This window comes from Phalacrocorax carbo, chromosome 7 (genome assembly GCF_963921805.1).
Source record: "Phalacrocorax carbo chromosome 7, bPhaCar2.1, whole genome shotgun sequence".
In the NCBI taxonomy this organism is placed as follows: Eukaryota; Metazoa; Chordata; class Aves; order Suliformes; family Phalacrocoracidae; genus Phalacrocorax; species Phalacrocorax carbo.
In genome coordinates, this window is record NC_087519.1 from 22,650,456 (window position 1) to 22,678,022 (window position 27,567).

The following is a 27,567-nucleotide window of genomic DNA, read 5'->3' on the forward strand; positions in this document are numbered from 1 at the left end:
CTTTGCTAACCTGCTTGTTTCCCAGCCTTTGCATCAGCCAGGACAGTAGCATGCCCCATGCAGGGATCCACCAACACCAGAGCCAAGGTCATTACACCCAGGTGACATTACCCAGCAGGCACATCCAAGGGGCTGGCTTCGCTCCCTGGCACCATCAGCCTGGCCAGACCTTGCAAAGTCACATAAGGTGACATTTTCCAAAGAATTTAACTCACCCTGACAAAAAGCCGGCTAAAAAGTCCTCCTGTCTGTACATATTCCTGCTGGCAAATACTGTTCTAGGAGGAACAGGCTGTTTTTACTGGCATTTATTAGTGCGAAGGAAAGGGAACAAGCTCTTTCCCAAGGTAGGAACCCCACAAGAAGATTATTTCCTTTGAAAAGGCACTTGGTTTGGCTCTATTTTTTATTTTGTGCTGCAGCAGGCATGATGATATATATCTTTTCAGAGGCGAAAGGAGAACACAGTGCTCTGATCTGCTCGGACAACCCCAACTGCCCCCCCTTCTTTTTATCACGGTTCAGCTTTCCTCTCGACAAAAAATGTTGGTTTTTATTCCACCTGCGAACGAGAACAAAACCAAGCTGCTGAATGCCTCGCAATGATGCCAAGCCCTGGAAGATCTCAGACATTTTGGGAACAAGCCTAGTCTCTGCCCCCCAAAACATGGAATTTTTTTTTTCTCCCTTTCATCCTTGCAGCAAGCAGGAGGAGGATGTACACTTCAGGGTAAAGAGCATGGAAAAGCCTGAAGCTTCTCGGGTCAGGGAAGCTAAAAAAAAAATAAATCTCATTTCAAGATGTTTTCACAACCTCCCCTTTGCCTAGAGCTGCTGCAGACACAAATCATAGTCCCCCACTTAGGCAGACCAGCCCCATGGCCACCCCGAACAAGTGGAAAACATGACTTAGGAGCAAAGATATATATTTGCCTTGCCTTGGTCTTGTGCTGATAACATAAGAGGGTGAGAATGGGGTGACTTTTCACCTCAAGGGTGTGTCCTGGGGACCTGCCTGCCCAGCTCTGGGTGGTCCTGTGGCTGGAGAAGGGCGTCAACGGGGCTGGGCCTTGTACGCAGCACAAGGAAGGAGCGAACTAAAAGAGCTGATGGAGATACAATACTCATGCTGAGGACTGGAGAACTCAAATGAAAAAAAAAAAGAACCCCAAAGCATGGACAAAATAGACCAGCAGACTAGAAGGGACACTCAGTGCATGCTACAGCCCAGGATAGTCTGGTCCTCCTCCCACCACTACTCATCCAAGCTTCATCCTCTAGCAATGCAAGGATGCATGCCTAGGGACCACAAACAAAACTGAGCAGCCAGAACCCGCACTCAGCCCTTTTGCAAGCCCAGGATTAGTGAAACTGGATTGGGGTTAAGGTTTGGGGTTTTTTTTGGTCTGGTTGTCTGTTCTTGCATCCCTTAAGATGCTACACCATAGTTCATATCCCAGCCCATAACATAGTCCAGCTGCTCCCCTCCTGCCTAAGCTCAAGCTGCCAGCAGTAAGTGTGTTCTACTACTTAAAAGCCATTCTAATATCACTTAAGAATAACTCGATTACTCTCAACTTCTTTACCAATGAGGAAATGTGCCCTCTCAAAGCCCAGGATAGCTGTCCCCATGCAAGGCAGCCCGTTCAGCATCTGTCCCAGGCAAATCAGAGCCTGCAGCATACTGGAAAAATTCATCCAGCCCTGAACGCCATCATGAAGCATTAAAAAAGAGACAGATTTAATGTCTCTGGACAGGGAAAAACCTGTAGAAGTTTATATCTTTATGCACCCAGCAGCAGAACCTGGGAAATATAAAACAAGCAGACTGAGCATGGGACAGTAGGAAATGCCTTTACAGGCTCATTTGGTTTCAATCCCTCCCCTTACCAGCCCAGTACACTTATTTTTTGCTGTTCCACTGCCTTTCCAAAACAAGGATAAATCTATACGGGATGCACAGAGACAGGGATACAGGCTCGGAATTACCATCAGAGGAATCAGGGCTGGCAGACACTAAGTTATGGAGGTCATGGAGTCTGGGATTTTCCCCCACTCCAGCCCTTCTCCTTTGTTTTCTAGTGGTATGACATAACCCTCTCAAAGCTATTTTTAAGCCCTTGTGACTTGTTTCATTTCGGGACAGATGCTGATCCCAGGAGCAGCAGGGTAATTCCTGCACAGCAGTGTTATTCCAGGAGACAGCCTCAGCTGGTCAACTTTTATACATGCTGAAACAGTTTCTAAAAATACCTAATTTTTTTGAAACAGAAACAAGGGAGGTAGAGAGGAGAGGGAAAGAAATCCCAGTTTAGTTTTCCTGATTCATTTCCTTACCCCTGAGCTCATCAGAGGACACTGCTGGGGACAAATAGCCCAATTTCTCCTTCCCAGAGCCCATCCCAGACACCCTTCTTTTGGGATACATCACCAGAGCTGAGGGTTTCAGCCACTTTTTGATAGAAGGGAAGAGCAGGACTGCCCCTTTCCTGAGGGGGTCTCTTCCCAAGACAGCTCTTCCTTGAGCAGGGAAAAGCATCCCACATCCAAAGCTATTGCAGGGGGAAGAGATGGACAAGGACAAGATCCAGGAGACATCTCACATGCTTTGGCCTCCAGGGTTGCCACACCAACAGGAAGGGCAGCATGTCCTCTGAGCTCCCATCTTTCCCCAGGCTGTTGGATTTGCGAAGTAACCGTACACTCTTTTTCTGGGTGCACCAGGGAGCATGCAAAAGTTGCTGGATCAGCCCTGGTCCCAGCATCAGGGTCTGGTAAGAGTCTGTGGTGTTCCTGCTCCTATAGCCTCAGCCTCCCTGGGGTTTCGCGCTGGGCAGATAGGATGTGCCTCCAAAATAAAACCAGACCTCCTGTCCAGTCCCAGCACCTCCTCTCCCTCCCTACAGCTGGGTGGGGAGGCCTCAAGGTGGGGCTTTCAGGTGGGAGAGCAAGGGAAGAAAGCCCCAGTGAGATGTCAATCTGCAGCCAAAGCCAACCATATGCACCCTCAACCCTCCACATCCAGACAGCACCCAAATCTGCAGGAGGACAGCTGTCCCATTTTGTGTACAGGTTGTCCCCCTCCAGGAGATGCAATGCTCTGAGAAGTGGATATCACACTCAAATGCACCTCAAACACAACAGAAAGCTGCCCAACCACAGCTTCAAAGCCCCAGTACATGCTGGGGATGCACAGCCCAGAGCTTGCAGGGCTGTCACAGGACACCAGCCAGTAGCTCCACACAAGAGGGTTAATTTTGTCTGACTTTCAGCATGAGAAGAGCTGGTACATTCATTTTGCTGTGCAGAAATGGAATAGATAAGCTGCTATTGGACTGGGGAGAGCAACCTCCGGATGTATCAGCAAGACTGAAACCCTACAGTGCACAAGCAGCCCAGCAGCCCAGAGCTGAAACTCAACCACAGCCAAAACTCGAAGTGATCCAAGCACACACATGTGTGCAATTTACCCCCCCATGAGCAAGAACTCAGATGCTCCAGACAATTCCCCACCTCACCCAAACACAAAGCACCCTCCCTCACTCCTGCACACACACACAAAGCTGTTTAAACAAACCATCCTATTTTTCCTACAAGCCTTAAGGGGAGCAATATATATATGTTGCAGTTGCTTCTATACTTAAGCACTTGGCTCTTACTGAAGTGAGGGAGCAAGGCAGATATTGATGGCTAATCCAAGCCTTGTAGCAAATGTCTTTGAGTCAGAAAGTTTGAACCTGCATAACTAAAGTGATGCCTTCTAAAGTTTCAGGCACCGGCACACACATCTCTTCATCATCTCTGAAGCAAAGAAGGTTTCAGGAAAATTTCTCTAATCCTTTCAAAGTTATAAAGATTTAAATCCTTTGCATTTTCATCAAGTGTATTTCAGCTCAAAAGGAGAAACAGATCCTTTCTAAGCACACCAAGAAGAGCAGTCAAGCATGCATGGGGTTAGGAGCAGTTTTTCATGGCATGCTATCCACATCCCATCCCTTACAGGATCTTTCAGAAAAAAATAAATCAGTCACAGCATTATTTATATCTATTTTCCCCCAAGCTCAGAAGCAGCCAGCTGTATTTTGTTCAGCCTGTCCCAAAAGGCTCCTAACAAAGAGGAGACCAAAACTTGAACATGTGCTGGATGATTTTGAAAGATATGAATGACTGCAGCAAGGAAGCAGCTGGGAAGTTCCCAGGCAGGCACAGTCCATTGGGATACCCCATGCCTTGCAGGGTCCCCATTTCTTCTTGAAGGAGCTCAAGGTTGGGGAATGAGAGGGAGAAAAGGCCATATGTTGTTCTGGTGGGCTCTCAGCATCATCTAGATCTGCTCATCCATCTCCCTGCCCCAGCCTCTCCTCCACAGACAATGCTGGAGTAAGAAGGGCTTTGAGACACAATACAACTCTTGCAGAGGCCATTAAACAATCCCAGGCTCATCAGCAGAGGAATTAAATTCCTCCTTCACACCATTCATGGAGAGCACACATCCTCAAGCAGCTCACCTGGCCTCAGGAACACCAGCTTTTGCTTTTAAACCAACAAACAAGGGGTAGAAATTCAGGGTAACTACAGCCACATGAGGACCAAGACTCAGCAGCAAATGATAGGAAGGACCTGCTGGTGGAATAGCTGTAAACCCAGGGCAAGGAGCAAGAGCAAGGGACAAGGGATGGACATCTAAAGTCCATTTTTCACATTCCCAAGTAGAGCTGGGAAACGGAAACAGTACCTCGCTCATCTTAATTTCCTAAACTCTTGAGATGATGCCAAAAAACCTGGAAATCCCAAACTTCTGTAGGCTACAAAGCTCTTCTACCAGGCTGATGGATGGACGGTTCCCCACCAAGCCAAACCCAACGCAACCCTGCCTGCAGCTCCCTGTATTGCTGCCGATAGGCGGAGATTACATTCTTTGCCACAGACCTGGACTAGGAGTATCCCACCAGGGTGGGGGACAGCAAAATTAATACTTCTTAGTGGAAGGAGGGAAGCTAACATCAGCCAGAGGAGGAATTGCAAAAAAGCAGCAAGATAAAAAAAAATAAAAGCCCTTCAAAGTCAGTTCCTCAAGGTTTGAAGGAACATGGCCTTAATTTCATCAACTGTGAAAATCCATTAACATCTTACTAAAGTCCATTTAAAATATTAATCTGGAGGATATTTTATGCAAAACTGCTGCTGTAAAGCATTAATGGCCACATTGAAACTCCCCTCCTGTGGCGATCACGTCCCAGTGGGTTTAGTGAAGGTGACAGCAGGGACAACAGCAGGGAGTGACCCAAGGAAAGGGACAAGCAATGCAAGGAGTCCCTTGACAGCTTTGGAGGAATAAAGTCTAGAGCAAAGTTTGGCATTGTTGATGCTGGTTTTCCAGTCTGGTTGCATCCATGGGTCCCCACAGCACAGTGCAGGGTGATGTGCAAACCCTGCTGGACCAAAATGTGCAGAGAAGGGGCTTTCCCAGGGTCACACCCCAAATCCAAGAGGTATGCACAAGCCCCTTCCTCCTCCCCACCAGATCCTGGGAGATTGTGGGGGCAGTTCTTGACAGTTTTTTCTCCCTTAGAAGCATCACAGTGGTTTATTTAACAAACCCTAGCTCTGCCATGGTGGGGAATTAGAAGGCAAGAAGCTCTCCACTGTGGCCTCTGATTAACAAAATATATTATTAGCATCCCAAAGTGAGCTTTGCCAGTGCCTATAAATACAAGCCAGCAGTGACTCAGCAAAGCTACAGCTATTTCCCCCCCCCCCCGCCCTCGATTTCCCAGGTAGTTGCATCTTGGGGTGTGCAGCGTGCGCGGCCCTGGCTCGCAGGATGCTGCACAGGTCGCCATGGAAACCCAACGCTGCTGAAATCATCCCTACTCCAGAGAATCCTGCACTAGAATTTCCCCCCAGCCTGGCCAGGAATGCCCCAAACAGACATGGGACCAGGCTGTGGCATAAACTGGCAGCGCAAGAAGGAGGAAAATGGGTTTTTTACATTTATTTAAGCTATTCCTGGCATTTAAAGCCACCCACGTGGCAGGGAAGGTTCTCTGTTGTCTTGCATGAGGCTGTACTGGGCACCCTGCCCTTGTCCAGCACCCAGCCCGCATGCTAAACCACAGCCAGGGCATAATGTCATGCTTTATATTTTTTAACTAGCAGGGTTATCTTGGCAATCGCAATCAAGGGATATGACATGAAAAAGCACATTAAAAAGAGGGTTTCCGACCGCCTTGGGTAGCTCTGTCCACCACTAATTAATCCTGCCATGAAACTAAGCAGATTTAATACATCTGTCCCCCAAAAATATAAACACCAGTAACACTGGGGTTTCTAACAGCCTTTCAATACATCACATTAGTGGACTCACCGAGCCCCAAGGCACAAAACCCTTCAGTTTTGACTGAGCTTAAAGGATTTTCATTTGCAAATTCACCATGTTAAGTAGGGCCCTTGAGCAGAGACAGGCAAAGTTTTCCAGGAAAAAAAAACATTCAGCCTAAAAAAACCCAGGGCATTAACACTTGGAAACCCCCAAATTTCCATGCTTTTGTCCAAGTTTCAAAGAGCTGTTTGTGCCTGGAGGATGCCAACATTGTTTCACCGCAGCATTTAAACAAGCCGCCCCGCCACAGAAAAGGAGATTTGCGTTTGGAAACTCCCTGTGATTTGCTTTTCCATTCATATTGCAAAAAAAAAAAAAAGATTTCGTTTGAAAGCAATTTTGATAGAAATTTCTGCTTTGGCTAAACAGTGAATCACAACGGGAGCACCACGGGATGGCTCAGACCCTCCTGGACCGGAATCACAGGAATGGGCACTACTGGATGAGACAGGAGCAGTAATTACTATTAATTACTCCATTAATAGTAATATTTCCAGTTAGGTACCAGCAGCTTCTGATGGGTGAAATAAAAGGGAGGTGCTGGCCAAAACAAGCCAAGTTTTTCCCCCATCCTAGGTCCTGCCCCAAAAGCAGCTGCATCCCCCTGCCCACAGCCAACTATGTGGTAGCCCACTTGCTGCACTGCTGCCCTCCAGGGCCAGAGCTCCCCCTGATTAATTATTTATCATTGCACACCGTAAATAATAGAGTTTGAAAGGGAAACCTTCCCATGCAATACAAGCAAGGTCACCTTTCCCCTGCCAGGGCTCAGCTCTCATGTTCCTGGGTTAAACATCAAGATACCAGCCCAGCAGGAGAAGATGCTGTAATTACATCTAGTCGTCATGATGGTCACACACAGCAACCAGAGATGCAGTCTCCCCATCCCAGCACCACACTGATCCAAACAAACAAGGAAGCAGATGAGGTCTGGGGTGGAGTTATCAGGGAGCATCAAGAAATCCTTAAATCCAAGTCATCTCAGCAGGCACTGCTGTGGCTGGGCTCTGCCAGGACCGCTGGTCACAAGGGATGGTCCTGCAGACTTGGCCCTGCAAATCTAACATTGTTTTTGGAGACCCAACAGGCCCCAAAATTATTTAGGGTCTCTAAAACTGACAAGGCAGCACGTTCCTAAACCCACTGAGTTTATCCTTCCTATTTATGGTCATCTCCCCATCCTGGCCACACCAGAGCATCCCAAGCCCTCCTCAGCACAGGTCAGTTCCCACAGAGCTAGAGGAAGGAGGAGAGCCAGAAGCTCTGATAAGGTCAGGGACAAGGCTTTTAAAATGTAAATGAAGGCCAAGGAGTTGGCCTCGGCCTGCAGGCATGCACTCTGCAACACACAAAAATGAGATTAGCACAAGGTCCCCTTGGTGCAGGTCGAGTCCATCTGCTTGATATTCTCCTTGCAGAGGGTCTCCCCGAGGACAGGACCAAGGCCAGAGCTCCCAAGGACATCTCCCACGCCAGCACTGTCCTGCTCAGGCAAAATCATCCTGGCAGGTGTCAAATGGGGGGGGGGGGGGGGGCGAGGGAGGAAGATGCAATTTTGGGCCATATCAGTATTTCATTCACAGAACATCACTGCTGATGCTGCATCCCTCGAAGGGAAAGGAAAGTGCAAGGGAAGCTGGAAAACCCTCTTCCAAAGCTTTGGAGGACAGCTTATTTTTCCTTTCAACATTTATTTGGGTAGGGTTTTTTTTTTAAAGCAGCTGGAAAAATCTGCTTTGCTGTTGAGCTCCAGTGCTGGCCCTCAGCCCTTGGCCACTGCTGGGGCTCCTCCAAGCCCAGCTTTGCTGCATCCCTGGTACCTCCACAGTCCTCCCAGCTGGGCAGCCACAGAGGAACACAAAGCCTGCTGAGCCACATATCAAATCAGCACCTTTATGAAAGTTTTCCACTTAAACTATGGCACATCAAATTCCAAACAAGACAGCCATGTACAAGCTGAGGAATGCAGAAAAGATGTTTTAACACTTGACCCCAGCAGATGCTTTCCAGGGGCTCAACTCTGAGCCCAGGCTAAGGACCAGGATGACTTTTATTCACCCCAAACCCTGGTACCACCTGCATGCTGCCCACCAACGTCCTGATACCTTCCCTCTCCTGGAGCACTTTCCACCCAAACACAGAAACCAAAGGGAAACTGAGGCACAGAGCATTGGTGCCACCTGCCAGCTCAGTGGAAAGCATCATCCAGGGGTTTTCAGCCCTATGCTCTCCACTGGAGCCTCTTGCCCCCAGCAGACACCTCTACCTTTTTAGCAAAGGCAAAAATGTGCATTTTTAAGGCTGCCCAATTAGGGCACCCCCAGTTCCAGTAGACCCCATGCTCACTCCCTGCTCAAGTGCCAGTACAGATGCCCAGAGGTCTCCCCTCTGCTGATTTCCAGTGCTGTTTGCACAGATAAGCCGTCCCTGAGCAGACTCAGCTCCCCTCGCTGGGGTGATTAATAGCGGTTTTGCTAGTAAAACAAAAGGCCATTAGGAGCGCTAATATTTGCTCTCCCTACTCCCTGCCTACTTCATTTCATACTTCAATGCAAGCCCTGCATGCTTTCCTCAATGAGGAATTAATAAGGACGCGAAGCCACATTGATTTCCCCCACTACAGGGCATCAGATACATCTCCATGAGCCCAGTTGAACCCAAAGACACCCAGACCCACTAGCTGTGAAAGCAAGGATGTTCCCAGCTCCATCCACCCAGATAAGGGATAAATCCCAGACTCAGGTAGAAATGATTGCAATGTCTTTTCTCTATCTAAGATCAAGTTTTGTTAATATTAAGGAGAAGAACAGCTCTTCCACAGGGCTTTTAGCTCACCTGAGGATGGAGAGAGTCCCATATCCATCCCTATCCCAGCCCAGCTGCAGCAGGGACCCCATTAACATAGAAAAGCTTTATTAAAAGCAGCTCTGAGCATCCCAGACCCCACAGCCTCTAAAGAGTTTGGAAATCAGGAGAGAAACCCCAAGGGACCAAAGCCCATGGAGAAGAGCCCCACTTTGGGGTTACTCTCTGCTCGCCAATACCAACTCCTTTACAACTTGCATGGGGACAACGTCCCCTTGCCAAAAACCTCCAAACCAGAAGAAACCCCCTTGCTCTGAAACCCTTTAGGGAGGATGTTGAAGCCCCTTGAATCCTTTAATACCAATGGTGTCACCCTCCTCAGGTGGGATATATCTGGGCTAAAAGCCCTGGGAAGGGAAGTTGAGTGCCTTTGCGTTTATTGGGGTGGTGATTTGCTCCACTGCTTGATTCAAGAACTGGACAAGTCAGTGTAACACAGGGCCAACAGCCCCATGAGGTGGGATACACTTTTTCCATCAGGATACACAAGTTCATTAAAATATAACCTTTTACTCAGGGTAGGAGCAGTTTCCCATTTTGAAAGCATCTTCAGAAAGTCGTGAAGTTTCCCATATCCCATTTCCAACAAAGAGGTTGATTTTACTGGTTGCACCCATGTTGCCACTCAATTTTAATAGGCTTGTATTTTTTTTACCCGCTTAAAAACAACAAGTTGACCTGAAATCACCCAGCTGCAACATATGGCCTGAGCACATTGGCTGAGCAAAGCCATTGCTGCTCAAAACAAGCGGCAGTTTCAACTCCTCATCCCCACAATGGCCAGGCTGTGATTTGAATCTCAAGGATGCTCTGTTCGCTGGGATGAGCAGACACTGGGAATTTGGGGATTTGGACTCTCCATGATGTGGCTTGGAGCTGGAGCGTAGTGTTGAGGGTGCTGACCATGACACCGACACCATGCAGAGCAGGCAGCACCGGAGGTGCTGGGCTCTCCTGATGAGGAATGGACTCAAGCCCCCAGAAAGAACCCATCATGGACCATCTCACAAAAAATCCTTAATTATCACCAAGAGCAAGGATTTTGATTTTACTCCAGCCCTTGTCCCAGAGAGCCAAGACCCCAGCAGGCAGGGAGCCCCCTTCTCCCCCAAACCACATGCTAAGCATCAGGAACCACATTTTGGAGCCTCTTAGAGATTAATTACCATGTTCCCTGTTTCAAATGGTCCAATGATAAAGTCCATCCAGGAGGAGGGTCTTTCACCATGAGCATCCTGTGGGATTTATCCAGGAGAAGGCACTGTCTGCTGCTGCGGGAACATGGCAGGATAGGATTCACAGGTCTGCAGGCCAGGGAAGGCCGATGGAAATTGGGAAAAAAGGCAGATTTCAAAACATTCCTTGAAGCAAAGGCTTCTTAGGGGATTATTTTCTTTCTCCTTCTGAGTTTCTTGCCACATTCTCTGCAGGTTTTCCCTGGGTGGCTGGGACCCGAGGTGCTCCCATGCTCAGTGCTGCTAACACATATTTCTGTATTCTCACATCTCTCCTAGCTAATCTTTAGGGAAAGAGGAATTGACAAACTGGTGAAAAACTGACTGACACTCCAATCAAAATACAAAAGAAACAGAAATAAATGGCTCTGAAAAGAATTGCTATTTAATTAGAAATTACATCTGTGCCAGTGAGTCATGGCAGGGAAGCGATACATCAGCAGGCCCAGCAGCAAAGGGCACCTGCCAGCAGTGTGACAATGGGGACTGGCTCCATCCTGGGGCTGCGATAGGAGATTTTGAGGGGACAGAGGGGATGCCTTGCCATGGGGGTCCCCTGATAAGCCTTGCTGAGCTGAGACCTATCCTGCAGGTACCAGCCTGGCACAACCCTGGAAAATAAAATGCCTGCGAGCTTGAAAGCTTTGCAGAGAAATCCCTTCCTAGCAGTTTTCCTGCTGGAATGGGAAAATCCCCAGTAAATCAGATCTAATGAAAGGCATAAATAAAGATTGCAGAATGAGGGAGGGAGAGAGATTAGGGAGGTGGGAATAAAACCACTCCTCTGTCTCCATGCTCTGGCAGTGTCCCTCCCCTGGGGAAACCCTGACCTTCCATCAGTGGGGTACCAAAGCTTGGCAGCATTTGGGGATCCCCCCCAACTCCTCTGGGAGATGCTGAGGAAGGTGGGATGGGGTAGGAGAGGACCTGGCAGGGAGATGGGGAACATGAATCAGTCACAAGGGACATGAGGTGTTGAGAGTGGGGTGGTCCATGACCCCCCTGAATCTGGGCTGTGATGCACATGTGGGAAGCAGCATCCTCAGGGATGCTCCTGCTGAAAGCTGTGTCCTTCACCGAGTTCTTCGTGGGGAGGAATTCAGGCTTTGCATAGCAGCAAATAAAAGCAGAAAATAAATTTAAAAAAAAAAAAAAGAAAAAACAACACCCTCTTTCTATTTTTTCTCCACAAATGATCAATCCAACAGTAGCTGGAAACATGGCAGCTTTCACAGCAGGAGCGAGGCAGAACAGACAGACATCCCTCTCCACAGCCACTGCCTTGCCCTCTGGTATTGGGGGTGCCTGGGGCTGGGATGCCCCTCAGCATGGGACCAGGTGAGGGTGTCCATCCTGGGCTTTGGAGCAAAGGAAAGCAGAGAGAAGGGCTGGGTATGCTGCAAGTTTGGCTTCTCAGGCGTCCCATAAAGGCTGAGCCTTTCTGGCCCCTTTCCAGGAGTAAGACTCACTTGCACACCTTCATTTTGTATCCTCAAGACACCATCCTGAGGGTTTCAGAAGGTCATAGGAACCATGAATTGCACCTTTGACCTCATGCTGGAGGCTTTGGACATCCCTGCAAGGCCACTTCTGCTGCCTTAGCTTCACTGTCATGGACAGGAGTCTCTCTAAGGTGGGTTTCTGGGCAGCGCGAGCACTCAAGGTCCCACTCTCCAGCACTGGTAATGAGAACTTTTGAGTATCTTTTATCAACCTGGCTTGGACTGAAAATCCCTGGGCTGTCAGTACTCATCACAGAGGTGATGAGCAGGTGCCTATGGGAGAGGGGAGGAGCAGGTCATGGACAGAGTGGTGTTTCCTCCCCAGCCCACACCTCAGCCACTCATTTTATCCCCCACTGCTGTTTATTCAGGTCCTCCGCTGGCCAAAATAATTTGATATCTTTTCTTGCCTTCGCCAGACTCTGTGTGCATTTGGAGGTGAGACCTCACGCAGTCCCGTGTAACTAGTCCAAGGTGGATTTCCTGGGAGCATCACCCCCATCTGTTTTACCACCTCCACTCTTTCCCCAAATTACTGTCCTAATATCCCCGCTGATTTTCAGCTTAGCCTCATTAACAGCAGAGGCAGAGCGTGAGCTGGCATTAACCTGCTATTAAAGGAAATCAAAGCCTGGGAGCACAGGAGAGAGTGTTGTGGTTGTCAGGGACCTGGGTGGTTGCACTGTCACTGGCTGAGCTTTAGGTGCAAATTATTGCATGGAGGAGATTCCTGCTGAAAACTTCCCACCAGCCATGCAGTTACCTTGGAAAATAGCATTACAATAAGGTTGCGCACTGAGGGATTGCTTGCTGACATCTGCCACGCACCCCAGCGCTCCTGCCATCCCAGGGGAATCCAACACTGGACCCCGACCCAAATGTTCTGTGGGAATCAGAAGAGCCCCCAAATCATCATCTCACGACGAGCTGCTCACTGGAGGATGAGTCAGTTCGGGTCCACTCCAAAAAGTGTGTTCAGCACTTTTCAACATAACCGGTAGGAGGCAATAAATAACACGTACGTGCACACGCCACCTCGCCTCTTGCAGACCTGGGATTGCCACCTATCGTTGTGGTTCAGTTCTAGGACAAGAAACTCTCCTTGCTCCCATTGCTGGCCGGCTTTTCCCAGGCTGGATCCCTACTTCGGACTGATTCCCTCCCCTCGTTGTGGTCCCCCACAGACCAGACACCCCCATATACATGCCCACACAGGCCCGTGGTTGTTACCTGCCTCCTGCCCAGGCAAGTCCTGCAGCAGGGACCTTTGCTAGGATGATGCTCCTGCATTTCGGGCGTGCTGCTGGTTTTTTACAGATTGTGCAGAAATTGGCCCCAAATATGACCCACGGGGTGGGTGGGTAGGGTGGGGTGGTGGTGTCATACATATTGCATTCAGAAGGGACTGGTCTTAATGAGCCTATTTTTCAGAGGTGGGGAACTGGGTGGGGAACTGAGTGGGGAAACTGAGGCACAGCCCCTTCCCAAGGGAGTAACCCCTCCTGCGCTGCCTCAGTTTCCCTGGGCGCTGCCCCCCTCCCCGCTCCGCACCTTGCAAAGGGGCTCCCGGCCCCTTTAAGCCCCCCCCGCCCGGCGGAGGCTCGGCCCCTTTCTCTGACACAGCAGCCGCCGGGGCGAGCCGAACGGGGAGCCGCGGGGTAGCGGGGAGTCTGGGGCCGGGGGCCGGGCGCCCACCGCTCCGCCCGCCCGCCCCATGGCTCTGCCCGGGGCGCCGGGCGCCGCCCGCCCCGCTCCGCCCGCCCGGCGCCCAGGGGGCGGCCGGCCCTGAGCCGGCACCGCTGCCGCCGGTCGGTCCCGGTGGTACCGGGGGAGGGTGCGGGGGTGCGGGCAGCGGGGCCACCGGGGAGGGAGAGGGGGAGGCGGAGAGGCGTGGATGCGGGCACGGGGGATGGAGGATGCGGGCACCGGAGATGGAGGATGCGGGCACCGGAGATGGAAGATGCGGGTACTGGCATCCTCCATCCCCGGCGCGCCGGAGGATGCGGGTACCAGGGATGGAGATGCGAGCATGTCGGGACCCCCACCCCTTCCCTGCGCGCACCCCCGGGCTGGGGGGATGAGCACCCACCCCAATCCGCCTCCGCCCGTGCTGCTTTCCCCCGCGTCGAGGGAAAGGGGGGGCATTTGGGGGCAAGGTGGATTTTCCCCTCCTCCTCGACCGAGGCGGCGTTGGGGCTTGAACCCGGGAGGAGGATGGCGGTGGGATGGCCCCCGCGGGGAGGAGGAGACTGCCAGACCCCCCCTCAAAGCGGAAGGGTCCCCCGGGACGTAACCACCACCCCCCACCCCACCCCGCCCCCCGGCGGGCTGTCACCTCTTGTAACGTCTCACCCCTTCCAACAGCCACCGAAGGAAACTGGCCCCCGGACTCCTCTTGTGCCACGCAAAAGCCCGGAGGGAGGAGGAAGAGGAGGAGGAGGGGGAGGAAGTAAGAAAAGGAGAAGGGAAAAAAAAGGACAAGGAAGAGCTTGGACTGGAGCCAAGGAGGATCTGGATCACGACGGTAAGTTCCTGAGCTGCGCGGCTGGCTGTCTGTCTGTCTATCCATCTGGTTCTCCGAGACCCTGCTATGCCCAGTCTCCAGGTCTCAAACTGGGGGGGGGAGGCAAAAGGGACGGTGCCAGGGACAGACAGTGCCAGGCTCCATTCTGCCCCCCCTCAATTAGGGAAGGGCCTCTGTGGGGGTAGCCAGAGGCTTGTCCTCGTGCCGGGGCTAAGATCAAGGCAAGGCAGGGGCGAGAAGGGCTCCCTACCTCTGCAGCTTTCTGGCTCTGGAAGGGATAGCTCCTTCACATTGTTTGTCTGTCTGTCCTTGCAGGAAGGGACCCTGGGCTCCCCAGGACACCTGTGCCCAGCCAGGAGACCACCACCACCCAGCATCGGAGCTGGCGACCCCAGAGCAAGGGCCTGACGCAGGGAGCAGCTTCGCTCCCCAGGAACACCCAGCCCTGCATCCCCCTCCCGGGCACTGGGGAGCAGGCAAGGTGTGAGCCACTGGATTTTAGCTTCCTGGGACATCCAAGGGACTCTTCCTCTTCCTCTTCTTCTTCCCACTCGCCCACCTGATTGGGCAGTGCCCAACTCCTCCACCCGCCCCATGGCCACCCCACATCTCCCTGCGGCCTCCAGCTGAGTCCCCTCTGCAGCGTTCCTGACTCTGCATAGTGCATCCCAACCCTGCTCCCCACTCCAAACCGGAGCCCCCCAACCTCACAGGGAGGCAAGCGTGCGGCTGGGACTTTCTTGGAGGCAGGGGAACGTTAAGATGTTGAAAGCTCCCTGGCCGAGAGGGGCTGCGCGGACGCCAGGCCACCCGGCTAGTGGGGAGGAGGATGGACAGAGCTGTTGGGGCCGGGAACCGAGGCCAGTAGGGAAGGATGGACTCCCAGACCTGCCAGGACAGGCAGCCCAGTGACCACCCCAGCAGCAGCAGCAGCAGCAATTGTAGCAGCAGCAAGAGTAATTGCGAAAGGGAAAGGATCCGGAGTCGGATGAAAATGGTGATCGGGCAACTGGAAGGCATTTTACAGGAGCTCAAGGAGGTGGCTAAGGAGCTCCGGGAGGTAGGAAAGCCCTGGGGTGTTATTGCATCCCTGCGTGGGTCGTGATAGCTGCTGGCCCCAAAAGCAGGTGCCCTGTCCCCATCTCCCTGTCTGTCCCCTGCCTCCAGGGCCAGGCTGGGGGATCAGAGCCAGCTCAGCACCCACAACCCACCAGCCCCAGGAGGGAATGGGGTGGCACAGCCTGGCTGATGTGCAATAGGATTTTCAAAAAGAGGGGGAAGAAAAAAATAGACACAGTTTGCAAAATTGCTCTTGACCTTGACACTGGGCTTTTCTCGGGGTCAAGGGGGCCCAGCTGAGGCACCAGTCCTGCAGGTGCTGCTGGTGGGAGAAGCACCGTGGGGTCACACACCTGGGCTGGGAGAGCCGGCACCATTGGCACCATGCCACAGTCAGATCTACTCTGTCTTGGGGGGGAGCCCAGGGGGTGTTTTCTAGCCCCTTTCAAACCAGGGAGTTGGATGGAGAAGGGATGGTGGGTCCCTCTGGCATCACAGACGGCACGGAACATAGGGCATCAGCCCTGGGTGTGATGATGGGGGGGGTCCACAGGGCAGGCAGGGGGCCAAAGCAACTGGCTGTCCCATAGCCTGGCTGTCAGGGTCCATTGCTCCTGAAAAAAAAAAAAAAAGAGAAAAAAATATATATATACACACATATACATATAAGGTCTGGTTGGAGTTTCCTCCCAGCACAGTGGCATGGCAGAGTCAGTTTGGTGGGGAATCTAATATTTCTGTGGCTCAAGTGTTTGGGCCCCACGTCTCCAAGGTGGAGGGGAAGGGGACCTGGATGGGGCTGGTAATTTAGGACATCTCTTCAGGTGGTGGGGGAAGTGGTGGATCCAAAGCATGAGGTAGCCTTGTGTATGATGTGGAAGCTTGCATTTGCAATGGGGCAGGTGGGCGTTTGCATCCTCTCCATGGCTTGAGCCAAGCAGGGGGTTATATCCAGAGCTGTGCATAACCTCATTTCCCCTCAGGAAGGGCAGAAATTCGTGGAGGTTTTGCCATGGGACCACCATGGAGCAGTCCCACATAGGTCAGTGATATTTTGGTGCCACCGAGAGAGCACTGATGCAGGTGGACCAACATCATCCTTGGTGCAGACCTGGCTGCAGTCAGGGAGGTGACATTTTCCAGCCTGAATCATCCTCTGAGATGTGGTCCTCCTTTGGGATGGCTCTGCTAGGTCCAGGAGACATTAGGGAGGCTGTCCTGCTGGGAAAGCCAGAGCCAGGGAATGCCACATCCCACCATGTCACACCACTGGGTCTCCGCAAGGGCTAGACCTGGCCATGGCACCCCTAGAGATTTTCCTTTCTCTCATGGCTTTGTCGGTCCTTCCTGCAGAAAGCAAACCTGGGCACAAAAAGCAAAAAGTCCCCCCAAGTTTCCGCAATGCCAACAGGGGAGCCCAAAACCCCTTCGACAAACCTCTGATAGGTTAAAAATAGTCATAATAGTAATAATTGGGAGGCAGAGCTATTTTCCACTTAGCCCAAGCTCACTTCATGCTCCTCTGGGAGTTTAAAGAGGCCTTTAAAGTGAGGATGATGGCAGTTGGTTCCTTTTATTGAGCCCATGGATTTAAGGCCAGGTGGGACCACCGAGATCATGTCCCTCCTGCCGAGGATGCGGAGGGATAAGGAGGACCAGCATGGGACAGATCTCTGGCCATTTCACAGCTGAGGCTTGGTTGTGCTTCCCACCAAGCTTTGGGTGGTTCCACAAGGTCCCCATCCAGCTCTTGGGGACAGAAGGACCTTGAGCATCCCTGAAGCATCCTTGGCAGGCTGCGCAAGTCAGGTTGTACCAGCTTCTCAGAGCAGAGGAGAAGGTGGCCTGAGGACACAGGGGAGAGCTAAAGGGCTCTCCCCTTTCCCTGGGGACACATTTTGGGAAGCAGGCTCAAAGGTGGAGGAATAACATTGGAGGGTGGAAGACCTGAGCTGGGCACAGCAGGTCCCTGTGCTTTAAGGAGCAGAGGATGGCCAGAGGACACCTATCCTCTGCCCCTCACCCCAGGGAGACCCTGCTCTTGTGCCAGGGAGGGTGTCCATGACCCATGAAATGGCATCTCCAGAGGGAAGCGCTGAGGCCTTGGAGGTAATTTTTCCATGGAGCTGGCGCTTCCCTAGGCACCAGTGACCTCACAGGCCGCATCCCATAACTGCCCTGGAAAAGCCCCTCAAATCATGGAACAACATGGCCAGGTCAGCATAGAGCCACCCACAAGGTTCCCACCACAAGGTGGGTCCTAAACATCTACCCTTCTCAACAACTCCTACAACATACCCACATAACTTTGCAGCAATTAGCTGAATTTATACAAAACAGCATAAAACTCAGTACAAGAGCAGGCTCCAGAGCTAAAACACACTGGTCCAAGCAGGCTAAACTGGGCTCCAGCAACTCCAAAGAAACAGAGGTCCAGTATTCCCACAGTCAAGAAGATGTTGGGCATTAGGGGCTTTGGAAATTCAATACCTTGTTTTCTGGATTGCTCAAAGCAAGCTCAATGGGAGCACCTTATGCAGAAATCTCTTTCAAGCCCACCCGGAAAAGTATGTGGTAGACACTAGGCTGGCAAAACATTAGCTCTAGGATATTGGTGAGAGAGTAAAAAAAAATAAGCACTTGTGGTTGTCTACCTTGGCTGGAGGTGAGGGCTGGGACATGGGGAGAAGGCTGGGGACAAGCAGCTCTGCAACCCCAGGCAGGGACTGATGGTCCCAAGCCTAAATGGGCTCACAGATGTGGGTCCCAGGAAGGGCTTCTCAGAGTCATTACAACCCTTTAGTGCCCTCAGGGCCCTGGCATTTGTGATATTGGTGTGTTCTCCAATGGAGAAGCCATGGAGGCTTTGGAAATGTCCATCCCTGTGACCAGCTCCTCTGTTCAGGGCTGGATGTGCTCAGTGAAGGCAGTGGTGGGCTCGATCCTGGTGGACCAGAAGTTCCTGCAGAGCCAGGAAACCTTCACTGGGTGATGCTGGACCTGCTCCTTCTGGGTTCTTGTTGCAATAGGAGCTGGGTACCAGGACTTTGCAAGTCTGGAAGAAGCAGACAGGTCATAACCACCTCGACAAAAATAACCCCTGAAGCCATCAAAACCCATTGTGGGCATGAGGGTTTTCACGTTGGGATGATTTCTGCTCTGAAACCACCCACCAGTTCCATGCGCAGCCACCTCTGGCTCACATTAGGCTTTTCTCCCAGGTTGTCCCTGCTTCAGCAGAGATTTTGAGTCCTGGACTCAGCTGGGATTGTGAGATGCTCCAGGCAGAGGCTTCAGCTGGGGACCCCAGGGGAAGCACTGCTCCACTGCCCCAACCATGGGGATGCGAGATGAGACCAGACCCCAGTTCAGGCATCATCCTCAGCTCCCAGGAGCAGTTCCCACCTGAAGGCTGTCATTCCAGATGTCCGTTTGATTCAGGATGCTGTTTTACCAGTTCCTTGCTCCCACTCTCCCTCCCTCCCTCTTTCTCTTTTGTGTATATAATTATTCCCCAGCACTCCAAGACAGGGCTGTATTATGTGCGGGGAAAATGATTATTAAAATCTTTGATTGAAATCACACACTGGAAGTAGAAATCAGGCAGAAGGCAGACAGAGAAGGCACTTCCGCTGAGTGCTTGCCATGCTGCCTGTCCTCCCACACGCCTCCTGCCAGCCCCAGTCCTTTCCCATGGGAATAAGGATGATACCAAAGGGAAAAAGATACCCCAGGAGATCCCAGCCATTTCCACTGCAAGACTGAGCTCCTTCCCAACCTCTGGGGATCCCTTTGGTTAGTGCTGGGGGTCAGAAACCATCCATGGGTATATTCAGAGGTGGGAAATAAAAACAAATATCTGTGCAAGTCTTCCTATGTGCAAACCCCTCAAAATCCCATGGGAAGGGTCCTATCACCCCTGCACCCCTTACATGGGAGCAGTGGGGTCCCACCACACAGGGAAGCAGCACCGAGGGGTCCTGCGCTCCAAGCCTTTGTCAAGATGAAAATTCTCCCTGCAACCACTTATGATAATAAATACCTTAATAATGTTGTAATCAATAGGTGATTAGGTGGGAATGCTTGGGAAAGTTCACGACAGGAAGGCAGCTTATTATTCTAATAATAACATTATTCTAATAATAACATGTTTTAGAGATCTGCACAATGATTTCAAACTATTTAGCAGCCGATGATCTAGCAAATGATCCCAAGATCTGTGGCATGCTCATTTATAAGCATCAGCTCGGGGAAGAGAGGCCCCTGTAACCCAGCTTCTCTTTGCGAGCTCCAATTAATCATTTATTCCTTATTAAATATTTACTCACCTTGCCTGTGCTGGGAAGTGGTTTGAGAGATGCAGGAAGGTCCCTGCTCCAGCAGAGTTTGGCTGTGGGGTCACAGGAGCTCTGCCAGAGGGTTTGGGGCGGCTCTTTTCCCCCATGGAGGGAGGAATTGATGTTCAAGGCGATGGTGTCAAATGCCTCTAGGATGCTTTGGGAATAAGGTTGAGGATTTTCTGCATGGGTCACACAGTCCCATTGCACATCCCCTCCATGTGTCAGCTGGCAGCAAAGCAGAGTGCGGGGCCAGGTGGGTCGGATCCAGCCTGGGAAAGCAGTTGCGTAGCATGCGAAAATGCTTTAGACCCCAAAATGTGCTGCTGGAGGTGTGAAGCAGGGTGCTGGGGATGGGGACTGAGCTGGCAGCTGAGGGCATGTGGGGTCTGCTGGGAGTGCACAAAAATCCCTGCTCTCTCCCAGCCTGGCTGGGGATGAGATGCTTTGCTCTGGGTTGGGAAAACAGTTGCAGCACACCGGTGAGCAGCCAAGGGGACACATACACATCATCAAGGCAAAGACTTTGATGTCCCCACCCCAGACCCCATGTTCACCCAGCGGCACCCACCCTGAGAGCTGATCTGTTTCACCCATCCACTTCAGAGTCTGTGCTGAGATGAAGGGGCCGTTAGATCTCACCACTTTGATGCCAGCATCTTCCAGCTCCTTTCCTGGCCTCAGGAATATATGCATTACCAATTACTGGCCACGAAGCCTTTGAAGTCTCCTCTTGTCCTCCTGCCTCATCCCTCACTTCTCCAGCATCTTCTCAAGCTTCTAGGAGGTTTAGCTCCTCGATAGGAAACAGCATGGTTAAAATGTGAGAGCTGGAGCCACCAAGCCAGAACCTCTGTGCTTGATTTGCAGCCGATAACCAAAAATCCCATCAAGAAAAATGATGCTAAAGATGTTCAACATCTGCCTCAGCTGGGGAGGTAAATACCTGATTTGGGGCACCCAGGCTTTTATCTGGAAAGCTCCTGGCTGCCAGAAATGCCCATGGGTGCAGGCTCTGTACATGGGGTAAGGGGAGCATCCAGCAGTCCCAGTTGGGCTGAATGGTAAGAGCTGGTTTTTGGGGTGAGGGTGAACTGGCCAGCACCATGGTTTAGCACATCCTTGCTCAGTGCCCATCTCTGCAGGGTTACACAGGGATGTGGTCCCAGCCCTCTGCCTTGCTCCAGTTCATCCTCTGGCTGCTCAAAGCTTGTTGCTTTGGACGAGAGCTGAGCATCCCCTGGCCACCCAGCACTTGCCTGCAGGGCACTCAGGCACAGCAGGATGAGGCCCCTTGGTGACACCCTGCATGATGATCTCAGTCACCCCATCATATACTGAGGACACCCCAACCCTCCTTGCCTGCTTGTAGGGGGACAGAGCCACCCCAGTTCACTGGGGGATGAGAGCACCACCAAGTTCCTACCCCAAACCACCTGATCCCAGGTCTGGTCCATCCATCCCTCTGTCCCCATCACTCTCACCCTGGCTCCCTCTGCCAGCAGTGATGGCCTCAGCTAAAACTCTTTGACAACCTGCCTCAGGAAGGAGAAAAGAGGGGTGAAAAGACCAAATCCTACTTTACATTTAAATCCTCAGTGGGTACCAAGTCTCACATAGGTATTTAACACCCTCCCCCTCCACTACCACCACCCATTTAAAATAGAAAGTGCTCCTAAAAATAGCCCCAAGTGAGCCACCTCTGATGTGACACTAATCCCTACGTGCTGTGGTGAGGACCAGGATGGGGACAAGGATTGGGACAGGGATGTGACGCCTCCTGGCACCCACCCAGCCTGAAACACTGCAGGTCCCTTTATTGATGAGGAAGAGGAGCAGGCAACCTGGGTGACAGGGACCCAACTTGAAGCCCAGGGAGATGCCCAGCCTGAATCCAGCACTGTAATCACCGAGCCCTCATGAAAACAGAGTTGATCTCATTTTAGCGGAGGGTTTTAGTGGAATCATTTGCTGCCTTATTAAAAAATAATACTAGCTGGGTGTTTCCCAGGAACAGCTCTTTTTCTGCCCTTTTTCCTAATTCTTTCTTGTCACTAAGAAAGAAGAGGTCACATAATTGGTTTTTCCTCTTTTCCTTGAGTTTCACCCTTCCCCCCCCAAAGAAAAGAGAAAAAAAAGGGGGGAAAAAACCCAAAACGAAACCAGAAATCTCACAGTGCATTGGGAACAGAAGACATTGCCTTTTCTAATTTTAAGACTTTCTTGCAGATGCTGGTGCAGATGCTCCCAGCTTGCCCCCAGTACGCTTCAAAGACAAAGCTTCAAGGATGCATGGGTCCCTGCCTGTCCTCTCTGGAGGTCTTCCATGGACAAAGAGGCAGGAAAATAGGTCAGAGATCATGGGTGAGGAGCTTAGGTAAAGCCCATTGCCTTCTGCTGCCTGGGATGAGAAGTACTTAGTTCACTGTCCCCAGTGCTACCCTGATTTGGGGACCCAAAGTCCCTCCAGGTGACAGTGCCATGATGTAGGTCCAAGGTCCATCCCTGAGACAGGACCAGGGATGGGCTTCAACGTACTTTCAAGAGGACCATCCAGGAGAGAAACCACTCATGGGGCTGTGGACAGGTCCCCGTGCAGCACAGCTCAGGAGGGGACTTCTAGCCCTGGGCTGAGCTTGTATGGGCTCCTGGGACATGGGCAGGGTGGGATGGGGATCCCAGTTGGGGCTAGTCATGGCCATTAAGGTGTTTTAGCACCCATCACCATGTGCTCAGGTCTAATGGTGGGAGTGCTCCTCTCATTTCCAACCCAAACTTCATCCAGGCTCTGCTGCACCCTTTTTTCCCTGGAAAGATTTTTTTTGCACCTTTTATTGCCAACATGTCCAACATATTCCTGGGCAGAAATCCCCAGCCCTTCAACCTGCGTTTTCCTGGTGACACCAGCTGGTCCTATCTCAGAAAGGGCCTCCCTATCCAAGGTCTCCCCAGTTGATCTGCTCCACGTTTGCATTAGGCAGCAAATGCATGCATCCAGCCCCATCACTCTCACCCAAACTGTATTGGAGCCCTGTGCCCCTTGGGGTTCTGCCCCCATGGAGGTGACACTATTTTGTCCTCCAGAGATGCTCATCCAGGTTGTCCCCTGGTTGTCACACAGCATTTGGTCACCTGAGAAATGATCCTTACTGCAGCCAGAGCTTGGAGATGTCCCGCAGGGCCCTGCAGCTGATTTAAAAGAGGGTACGCTGTGTGCCTATGGTTGGATAAACAAGCAAATGGGGGGGGTTGGAGTCCCACATCCCTGGTGCCATCTCCTCAGGAGCCTGGCAGAGCAGGAGAGCTGCACGGGCAGGGTTATTGAACAAGTGAAATTTGGAGCTTGAATATGGGAATTTTATTAAAACTAGGTCAGCAGAGTGTAACCGAGCCACTTCAGCTGCTGGCAGTGTAATCATCCCCCTGGGCTCCTGGTTTCAGATGCCCAGACATATTAAATTACCCTTAACTCTGCCTGCACCTCCTCCTCCACCGCCAGGTCACTGCAAGGAGCCTGCCCTGCTAAGCCATGTTTTGTGGTGCATTTCTAGTGATTTATGGCATTGACCTAAACCTCTGCATGCTGGTATCTAGCAAAGGGATGCAGAGACCAAGGGCAATGTGGCACTGTGACAGCAGCATTAGGGTACCCATTCTTGGCCACCCAACACAAGGACGGGATAGGGTGTCTGAGCCAAATTATCTCAGCGCTCAAAAAAAATGGAGTTATGGGATAACAGCAGCATAAAAATGATAGAGGGATGTGCCATGATTAATTATTCTTGGTGAATGAGGAGGTCCAATACTCATTGATGAACCATGGGACTGGTGGAGATATGGCAGGGCTTTTAGGTGGCATGAGGAGAAGGAAACAAAATGTGTCTGGCAAGATATTGCCCATTGATTTGTCTTCCCTCTGTTATTTTGGGAAATTTGTGGCTGATTTCCACCAGGAAAGGATGTGTGGAAGGACAGTGGAAGGAAAAAGATGGGGAGAGAAAGGTAATAATGAAAAATAACCAGGAAAAAAACCATTTTTTCCTGAAAAAAGCTAAGCACAGGAATCTTTTCACTCCTAAATGCTCCCTATGAGGGATGGGGGGCCACGGATCAGTGGGAGGGACACAGCTGGGGGGCACCAATGCCCGCAGATTCCCATGCTGGGGAGGGGGGAGCATAAAATGCATCAACTGGGTGCACAAACAGGTATGAGGAGTATTGAGGGTTCCCCCTAGCCCCCCCGCTTGTCTGACACTGCCCACCTCCTGCTTGGCAGCGCTAGGACCTGCCAGGCCCTCTGCCAGCTCCCCCAAAGAGTGGGGGGAGGCAAACCAGGAACCCTGCCAAAAATATGCACTTCAAACTGCTGCTGAGTTGAATTTTCACATCATGCTCTGCCTCCCACACAAAATAAAGCCACACACACACACACACACACACACACACATATACATGCAGAAACACCAGCCAAGAAACACCACAATGCTCTCGGAGACACAGCAATGGTTCCAGCCGGGTGCCATGGCAGCGGGTGCTTGGGTGGGATTAGGGAGACTCAGGCAGGATTAGTGCTGTGCTCGGTGCTGGGCAGCCCTTGAGCTGGATGGGATTAAAGACTTCAAGGTGGCTGATGAGCCTTTTGCATCCAAAACCTTGGCAAGGCCATTAGCTGGAGGCCATGGTCCATGGGAGCCTTAGGACAAAGGAGGTCCTTCCTCCCGTCAATTCTTTTCCAGCCCTGCCCATGGCTTGAACCTCAGCTAGGACATTAACATCTATTATTTTTAAATTTTTAAGGGTTTGTTTTATTCATGCCCCATGTTAGGGCTGTCCCCTGCAGCATAGTGGGGCCACGACCCCATTTCCAAGCCACCACAGGTCTTGATATTCTCAGCCCTTTGCAAGAGATGGAGGATTGGGGACAATGCCTGTCAGCACCCCAGCCAGGGCAGGGGGTGACAGCACTATCCCTGCAGCCCCAGACCTTCCTGTGCTGCTCTGCATTTTGTCACACTGCCTTGGGACATTTTCCACCCCCTGCCTCACTTTCCCCACCTGCGGAGCTGCCTTTTCCAGGGGAGGAGGTGGCAGCCACTGGTGGCTCCCCATGGATAGGTGCGAGGGACCAAGGGACATATGTGCAAGGATTTGGGGTGTCACTCAGGGTCCTGGGGGGCAAGGAAGACCCCAGGGCCAGCCTGGGAAGGGCCAATCCTGCCACACCAAGCACCCTGGGGCACCCAAGGCTTCACCTCCTTCTTGGGGCCTATAAGTGCTGTGCCACCGAGTGGGCTTCAGTCCCTGCTGAGGGGCTCCTGGAGTGGCTCTACCTGAGCTGAGACCTCCCAGTTCCTCACACTGATGATGCCAGGGGAAATGGCAGAGATTTAGGGGATTGTTTTATTATGGAACAAAAATGGGAGGGTCCTGTCTGGCAGCTCCTCTCTGCCCATCTCTCTGTCCATCTGTCCGCAGGTGGTGAGCCAGATCGACCGACTGACATCTGACTTTGAGTTTGAGCTGGAGCCAGATGACTGGACAACGGCAACAGCCAGCAGCACCTCCAGCAGTGAGAAGGGGGGAGGCGCCTTTGAGCTGGGACCCCTTGATTTCCCCACCTCTGACATCCTCTCTGACAGCTGGGAATTCTGCTCTTTCCTGGATGCTTCCACCCCCTCTGACCCGGGCGATGGTCCTGAGACCCCCCGGCCGCAGCTGCAGCCCTTGCCAGCTCGCCAGCCTGATTACCGGCTGATGAATGGGGGGATCCCCATTACCAATGGTCCCCGGGGCTGTGGGACCCCAGATTCATCCAGCGAGGAAGCCTTCGGCACGACAGCTGGCCAAAAGATCCCACATCACCGGCCGGCTGGCACGCGGGAGCGGGTCCGATTCAGCGACAAGGTGCTTTACCATGCGCTATGCTGCGATGACGACCGGGACGGTGACAGCACAGTGTCCCCAGGGGATGATGGCCCCGAGGAGCTCAGCCGTAAGGTGCTGGCAGGGCCATCCTCGAAGCAGCCTCCCACTGGTGGTGGTGGACCCCCAGCGCGGCGGCTGACGAGGAACAGCAGCACGCAAACCGTAGCCGATAAAAGCACCCAAACGGTGCTGCCTTATATCCCGGCCAAGCAGAAAATTAAAACTAAAAACTGATGCCGGCTCTGCCGCATGGATTTGGGGGGGGTGGGTGGATGGGGTATTCCTGGGGGGGGGACAGAAAAAAAAAATATATCTATATAAATATATATTTAAATAAATCAATACTAATAATAAAATCAAGATGAAAAGGTGGAAAAGAAGACAAATGTCCCAACTACCTACCCATCATTTTCAAGGCTCAGGGAATTTTAAACTGTTTTTAATGTGGACAGAAGCTTCAGATCAATAAACCATCCATCATGGAGAAATTATAACAATAACATATATATATTATATGTATATATGTGCCAAGAGAGGGAAGCCTATAAGGAGGGGAGAGCCAGTGCATCTGAGGTCGTGGCCAGGGGATGGATGGGGACGTGTGGATGCTGGGGGTGGGTGGCTGGGATGGGGCAGGGTGCATATGTCCCTCCCTGGGACTTTTTATCCCTGTCTGGCTTAAGAAGAAACAGTGTGATCTACTTTGTTTTATCTAATGACTGAGGAGAGCAGGAATATCACTAGAGCTGTCACCTCCCCGGCTGGCACGTGGCCAAGAGGTTTAGAGGGATGGAGAGGGGCTTGCAGAGAGCAAAATCACACCAGTGCCAAGGAGCTGGGGTGGGGATTCCTCTGCTCCCAATTCCTGTCCTTTATACAAGATCCAGGGGAAATATTAGTGACCTTGATGTCTTGCAACTGATGCATGAAATGTCACCAGTTTTCCTTTAGGTATCGATTTCTGGTTTTGCATTCCAAAAGCTGCAGCCCTGATTTGCAGGGGGAAAGGTGGGTTTGCTCTAAGAAATTAAGGAACCTGGGCCTCCAAATCCACCCTTGGCAATTTTTTTTGGCTTCCAGGTTTTGCTGGAGCCTTCAGCGTCCAAAGAGGTTGGTGCAGCACCTGGTCCTGGAGACAAACACCCCGTGTCCTCCCCATTGGCTCTTCATCCCACAGAGATACATTTGCACCACCAGCCCTCGAGCATCCCTGGCACAAGTGTTTTTTTCCAAGCCTGGCAGCAAAAAAACACCACATTGACTCCTTATTTTTAATCCAGGTCAGAGATGCTCTGTTTCAAGGCTTTTCCCAGTGTCACCCCCAAGCCAGGACCCTTGCTGCCACGCAGCATTGCTACCATCAGCAAAGGATGCTCATGCAAAATGCCTGTTAAAGAGGAAGCAGCAGTGATCAAAACAGTCTGAATTAAACCCAAATCATAGCAGGAAAAAAGCCTTTCACCCAAAATATGTTGAATTACATTTGAGTTTTTTTAGTTTTTAAGACCCAAGGGACATGACATCACCTGGAGGATCAGCATATGTTCCCACCATGTGCAGCACCTGGGAGGGCCCAGTGCCTCCGATTCAGGCAGCATCCCTCTGGGTCCCCACTGGGACACCCCAGCCCTGGACAAAGCCACAAGAGGGAAGAGCCCTGCAGAGGGAACCATGGGGGGAAGAGGGTGCTGATGATGCTGATGCATTATCTTCCTCTGCATCTCCCCCTACCCCCAGG

General features: G+C 51.7%; 1 protein-coding gene and 1 long non-coding RNA gene across 3 annotated transcripts in view; one reads left to right on the forward strand and one right to left on the reverse strand.

Annotated features, from left to right (window-relative positions):
• The window catches only part of LOC135314310 (uncharacterized), a 50,259-nt gene extending 35,866 nt beyond the window's left edge, over positions 1 to 14,393 (reverse strand). The window contains exon 1 of the long non-coding RNA XR_010373784.1: positions 14,320 to 14,393. This is a non-coding gene — a long non-coding RNA (uncharacterized LOC135314310). The remainder of the gene's footprint in view (positions 1 to 14,319) is intronic.
• Positions 13,623 to 26,278, forward strand: INSYN1 (inhibitory synaptic factor 1). 2 transcript variants are annotated; one of them, XM_064456864.1, is made up of 4 exons: positions 13,623 to 13,792; positions 14,349 to 14,508; positions 14,824 to 15,568; positions 25,380 to 26,278. In XM_064456864.1, the coding sequence occupies exons 3-4, from the start codon at positions 15,383 to 15,385 to the stop codon at positions 26,061 to 26,063; spliced, it is 870 nt and encodes a 289-aa protein (XP_064312934.1). In that variant the 5' UTR covers positions 13,623 to 13,792; positions 14,349 to 14,508; positions 14,824 to 15,382; the 3' UTR covers positions 26,064 to 26,278. The 2 variants fall into 2 exon arrangements, with proteins under 2 accessions (XP_064312934.1, XP_064312936.1); XM_064456866.1 differs by lacking the exon at positions 13,623 to 13,792 and having other exon boundaries at positions 14,329 to 14,508.
• The last annotated feature ends 1,289 nt before the right edge of the window (positions 26,279 to 27,567 follow it).